This window comes from Silene latifolia, chromosome Y (genome assembly GCF_048544455.1).
Source record: "Silene latifolia isolate original U9 population chromosome Y, ASM4854445v1, whole genome shotgun sequence".
Lineage (NCBI taxonomy): Eukaryota > Viridiplantae > Streptophyta > Magnoliopsida > Caryophyllales > Caryophyllaceae > Silene > Silene latifolia.
The window spans coordinates 137,762,512-137,768,892 of record NC_133538.1 but is presented as its reverse complement, the minus strand read 5'-3'; the positions used below and the strand labels follow the sequence as shown (position 1 = coordinate 137,768,892).

Here is a 6,381-nt window from a genome sequence, read left to right as displayed (position 1 = left end):
TTTTGGGATACCAGTCGTTTTCCAGACCCCTTAGTCTTTGATTGTATAGGATTTAAAACCGTAACTTCAGTCGGTATCTTTGTACCTAACAACATTTCAAGCTCTTTATTTTTGTTTCTGGACTTTTCACCTGTGACACCACTACTACATTCAGACGGGCTACTTTCTAAGATCATCTTGTCCTTGAAACTCTTAAGTAGGTCCATTAACTCATCGATACACTCCGGCTTCGTTCTCGCTATTGTCACACAGAGAATAATTCGACCATAGGCTGCCAAGCTTGATTTTCTGAACCTCTAAAGCACTGCAATCTTCATTCAAAGTCTCGGGCAAATTACCACAAAGTGGCTGATATAGAGCCAATTTGCTCCATCTACTTAGCACAAAATGGTTGGGAACTTTTTCAAATCCTTGTTCCTTCAACACATAGAGAGCATGTCGGCACATGAGACCATGCCTCTCAAATTTCTTGCATGAGCATCTTAACTTCACTCCATCAGGAATAAATCCAACATAATATACCTTATTTCTCTCACGATCATGGATAGGAATGTTGTCTGACGTATTACCCCCTAAAACCTTAACCCCACAAGTAAAACAGGCAGCGTTCCACTCGACCTGAAATTCAGAAAATATGACCGGAGTGTAAAACACAGAAGCGTGCTTCTCCAAAGGATGAGGTGTTTCTAGACTAGGGAAAGAGTTTTTTGAATCGGCAATTAATTTGGACTGTTTCCACCTTTGAGCGTCCATAGCACTTTCAAATCTCATAAGAAACTCCACCAAAGTTAAGTTTGGATTCATGAAATTTCCGAAAAAGCTATTTGCAGACTCAGATCTAGATGTGGTCCTCATTAGTCCACCTAAAAACAGTTAAAATACGCGGGATCCGGAAGCTCTCATGTCAAACATCGAAGACAACCATTCATGTTCGGTTAACGCGTATGAAGATATAACTGAACACCACCGTACCTCAAACTCAGCCGGCTCAATGTCTTCTTCCCATACACACGCACATAGATCTTTCATGAAGTTCGTTTTCCTATAAAGTGTAGAGCCGATCTTATCAGGTTGTTTCTTCATAATGTGCCACATACAATACCTATGATGAGTTTTGTCCTTGAATACTTTTTTAACCCCTGCCTTTATGCCGGCATCCTGGTCAGTAATGATGCACTTAGGGTACTTCCCACCCATTGCGGTAAGAAAAGATTCGAAAATCCATGCAAAACCGTCATCAGACTCATTTCTTAGAAGCCCCCCTGTAAACGTCACACATTTTTTGTGATTGTCAACCGCCGTAAAAGGAGCAAATATCATCTTACATGTGTTCATGTTGAAGGTTGTGTCGAACAATGTCATGTCACCAAATAGACTGTAATTTTTGATTGATATAGGGTCAGCCCAAATAACTCTAGAAAGTCGTCCTTTCTCGTCAACGTCAAAATCAAAGTAGAAAGAGGGACACATGGCTTTCTTATGCATGAAATTTTTGATCATCATTTGAGCATCGTAACCCTTTATAAACTGTTTCACATCCCTCCAAAAATTCTTGAAATCTTCTAGTGATGCTCCCACATTTCTGTATCCCTTTACATATTCCTTAAACATTCTGAAACTTTGTACGGGCCCTTTATTAACCTTTGAATTCTCTACAATCATAGTCTTGTGTACCAGCATTAGTTCCCTTGACTCCGGCAAATGTACTATTGTGTTTGGGGTAGTCAGAAGGTGTGTGTGACCTTCGTGAAAGTCGAAAATAACATATTTCCCTTTGTCATTCCTCTTGAGAAAAATCTTTGCATTACACAAAATTCTAGTCCTCTGCCTCTTTTTCACCTTTCCTCTAGGTTTACTCTCACCTGCCTTACTACACACACAGTATTTAGTCATCACCACCCCACCTACCATTCTTTGGGTCGACTTCCTCATTTTAAACCCAGCATTGGCAACATAAGTTTTGTAGAATTGCATTCCTTCATCCAGATTTTCGAAAATCGTTCCCACGGTAGGCTTCAAATGAGGTGCACAAAGAGGTATTCTTTCTTTGGAGTTGTGAGGGATTTCTGGTGAGTCTGCAAATATCAGATAGCTTATGTTATATTAGTACATGAATCAGCGGAAACCTTAACAACTGAAAATGCGAACAAATTTTCTAAACCAGTGAACCTATTTGTTCATCTAGTAATTGTTGGGAAATGTGTCCTCAACAACAGTGCGATCATATGATTTAAATATCATTATTAAATCTCATTTTAAAGAATACATTTGGGAAGTATTTTTACTTTGTCAACCTGGTCCACACATATCGGTAATGATTGGTGACTAGAGTTTGACATTACTTTGTCGTGGCGACGGTGGTGATCGATTGATCCCTAGGTCATACCTATAGGGCAACACTCTTAATTGATTATTTAATTAATCGTATAATGTTACGAGTTAATTAAATTACTTGAAAATTGACGGACGATTTTGGAAGTAAAATTTACGTGTCTCATTTAGATGAGATTCGGTCGAGTAATCGAATTGTATCTTTACTCAGATGAAATTATTGTTTAAGGAAACAATTAAAATTGAATGAATAATTATAAATACAAGTTGTTGTGATTTATAATTGGCAAAATATTTTGGTACAAGTAATTATGAATTACTAAGTCAATTTTGTATATGACGTATTTTTATTAATACGTTGATTTTTAATATGTTAAAAATACATAACAATTTTATGTGACATATGATATGTAACATATTGACAAATTGACAAAGATAATATGGACCCATATTACCTAAAGTGGCCGAAATTTTGAAGAGCATAAACCTTCTACCTCCCTTTGTCCCACACGTTTTTGGTAGTGTAATGGTTGATGTTTTTTCTTCTTCTCTTTGCCCCACCTTGACTTATATGTCCAAAGTGATAATTCATGTCATCATTCATTCATAAAAAGATGCTGCATATAAGTGTTAAAGCAAGCACAAATACTTCTTGCTCTCCTCTTCTCCAAAAACGTGCACTTGGATGCATAAGGAGACCAAATTTTTGGTTCAATTTTCTCACAAAATTAGTATTATCTAGTCTTCATAATATTGGTTTTAATTAAGAGAAAGCTTTGGGTATAAAGCCTTGGGAGAGATCCTACACTTGGGTCTTGGGTCTTTGTTCTTCCATTTAAGGGATAGCTCAAGAACAAAAGAGAAGGAGAACTCTTTTGTGCCCATATATACCGAAAATCAATGTAAGGACATGATTTCTCCTCTATCTTATCTTTTGTTTGCATGCATAAGATCATTAGTTAATTTTATGACAAATTAAATTTATACATATATGAGTATGTTGTTAGGTATAAAGATCTACCTTTCCTTCAATTGGTATCAGAGAAATGGTTGTTTGCATGCAAATCGGTTATAGTTTTTCCGAGTTATACGATTAACATATAAAACTTATGAATTTGTGATATTATGATATATCACGAAAATTATTAATGCATGATAAGTTTCTGGTCCTAAAATGTTTTTAGGATATTTTGGTTAATTTACGGATTTTATTGTTCATTTAATATTAAATTGGCATTAAAATGTGATTTTTATGATAAAAATGCCATTTTTGGACGAAAATTAGCTAAACTTTGAATTTTCCAGTGGTTTTTGGATATGTTTTCACATATATTATTATTAGATGATCTGGAAAGTTTCATAATTTTATGAGTTTTTATGCTCGAAAAATGAATTTTTTTATTATTAAATTCGGATTTAAGTGAAAAATAGGTTAATATGAAATAAATTTCGATTCTGGTCATATAAATTTAGTATGTTGTCACATGCAATTTTACAAGATGTGTGTAAAATAATTGGCTATATTGAAGTCCTTATGCATGATTTATGAATTTTTGAAGAAAAATAGCATAAATAGTGACATTTTTAGTGAAAAATTGCTAAAACATACTTCATGACTAAGGAAAAACGTCACATGTTGCTTTTTATTGTATTTTTCAGATCTAAAATTTAAAAGTTGATGAAAATAATTTTTCTCATATTTTTATGTTTGTTTTAGTTAAAACCGATAAAACCGCAACATTGTTTTTCCCGGATAATTTTCGAAATTTTTAACCTAAGTTTTTGAACATTATGAGTGTCATGGGATTTTTCCAGAATGTTCATGAGTTTAAATTTCAAATTTTGAATTTATTTGAAATTTTATGATTTATTTGAAGTTTATAGCATTTTATTATAATTTTAAGTCCATTATGAACAAATATGAGTTAATTATGGTCAAATTATTAGTGAAGACTAAATTTTGAGTCCTAAACAGTTAGGGTAATTAACTTATGCATAAATATGAATTTATGTATTTTTGGTGATTGTAAAATGTTGAATCACGCAAATCCGTAAAAACCGAGTAATATACGATATTGGCAAATTTAAAGGCGATTCAGCATAAAATTGGGCATGTTTATACATATTATAATGCTGCATATTTCAATTGTTGAATGTCTTTTATTTATATAATTTTTGAATTATGTAATTTTGCTTAGTATGGCCTTAGTTTTAATTGGTATTACCCGAAATGTATGGGAATATCGATTCGGTTGTAATTTTTAATGTGATCTCGTATCACCGTCTTGTAATTTAATAGATTTATTTTATTAGTTACAAATGTATAATAGGAATTATGTAATTTATTATGTAATTTTAATTCATTTCGGAGTTCCTAAAGACGGATTTCCTAAAGATGGCGATTCATAAAGACGGTGTTACCTCGAGATGCGTGCCACAACCGAAGTTCAAGGGACCAATGGAGTTGGTTTCCGAATATGTAATAGTTAAACAGTTTTCTATTTTTAGGAAGGCCATACTAGGATTTTTTATGTTTTGCATTTTATTTATGTCGCATGCATCGCTAAATCGCCATAACTAAAACATGCATCATTCTAATCGAGTCCATCGACCGTGTCAATTAGAATTATCGTAGTTCACCGCTTTAGTTCACTTAAAACGTGATAGATAATAAATTGACATGACCTCTCGCTAAAACAATCAATTGAGATATAGCCTTACCAAATAGTAGAAACCATGAAAACCTATTTCGTGAGGGAGTGCACTCGGCTACCCCGGGTACAAACCTTGTTACGTAGGGGAAGTGGGCGATGAATGTCAATCCACCGAATTCATGTTGATGAGGGTTTCATCGGCTACCCCGTGCCCAAGTTGATGTGGATTTGGATCATGGACACATTTATTCGAAATTTGGATTGAACTCAACAAAAGTTATTGATAAGGGTTTCATCGGCTACCCCGTGCCCTTGTCATGTGTTTTGGGCTAAAGATAAATGTTAATGTAATTTTATCGACCGAGAGTTCTAAAAGTAGAATCGATTAAAAGGTTAATCCACCGAGTTATATTGATAAGGGTTTCATCGGCTACCCCGTGCCCAAGTTGATATGAATTTGGATCTCGGAATCATTTTTATCTAGTTGGGTAGAGGTCACTAGAAAAATGCATAAAACTTGTTATCTACAAGTATTATTAAAACGATAAATGTTAAGTTTTCCACTATTCCGTTATCATATTGTTCTATTTCTTTACCACAATTCATATACGATATCATTTCGATTTTTCAAAATCTCCATTAAAACATCGTAACTAGAGACAAATTTGAATTTTGCTTCTAAAACCTCATATGAACCATTGCTAAGGATCTCTTGCAAAGAGTATAGATTAAAGTTATCTATTATCAAACAGGTTTTTGATTCTAGACTAACACATCTACTTACAATGGATTGTTTTTTATGTACTTAAAAGAATTAAGTACCTTGAAATGATTGTTTTGGTAATTAGTTTTGTCAGAATTCGTAATTGACCAAAATAACGCAACCACCTCAATGAGAGTTTTTAAGACTAAAACGAACAAATGAAGAGTGTTCTTCATGAATTCAATTTTGCTTCTCAAAGCAAAGACTCATTGAAATGAGTGGGAGCATTCTCTTAAACCGTTAAGATGAGGACGAGGTTCAAGAAGTAAGGATTATAATGGAATTGATACAAGGTAATGTTAAAGATAAAGTTGTTGAGAATAACGATACTAAACCTATCAATCCCAACCGATAAAGTTTCCATTGTCTTAAATGTTGGACACGAGAAAGGAAACTACCCAAATTATTGAAGAATCAACAAGTTAGTTGTGGGACATCTAATGGGATCTTCTTCTTTAAATGTTTATTTGATTAAACATAAATTTTGCTAGTACTACTTCGTCAATATTAGAAACCAGTGGTGGTTTTCATCATTATGTTTGATACATAGGATGATTAGAATATGACGACTAGCAATAATGAAGTCGAGAGATAGAGTCATTGTGTACTAAATCTAGTTTTTGGGTTTGGAGT

The 6,381-nt window shown here is 33.8% G+C and overlaps 1 protein-coding gene across 1 annotated transcript; it reads right to left on the bottom strand.

Annotated features, from left to right (window-relative positions):
• Window positions 1-210: 210 nt before the first annotated feature.
• LOC141629025 (protein FAR1-RELATED SEQUENCE 5-like) lies at window positions 211-2,935 on the bottom strand. Its single transcript, XM_074442098.1, has 3 exons — window positions 2,893-2,935; window positions 973-2,075; window positions 211-618 (listed from the first exon to the last, which is right to left on the bottom strand). The coding sequence occupies exons 1-3, from the start codon at window positions 2,933-2,935 to the stop codon at window positions 211-213; spliced, it is 1,554 nt and encodes a 517-aa protein (XP_074298199.1).
• Window positions 2,936-6,381: the final 3,446 nt, after the last annotated feature.

Excerpts from the sequence above, each read along its gene's own strand:
- LOC141629025 (XM_074442098.1), bottom strand. The coding sequence starts at position 2,935 with ATGAATGATGACATGAATTATCACTTTGGACATATAAGTCAAG. Across the intron at positions 2,076-2,892 it reads CTTTGGACATATAAGTCAAG|ACTCACCAGAAATCCCTCAC; the intron begins GTGGGGCAAAGA and ends TGATATTTGCAG. Across the intron at positions 619-972 it reads TTGAGCCGGCTGAGTTTGAG|GTCGAGTGGAACGCTGCCTG; the intron begins GTACGGTGGTGT and ends TCTGAATTTCAG.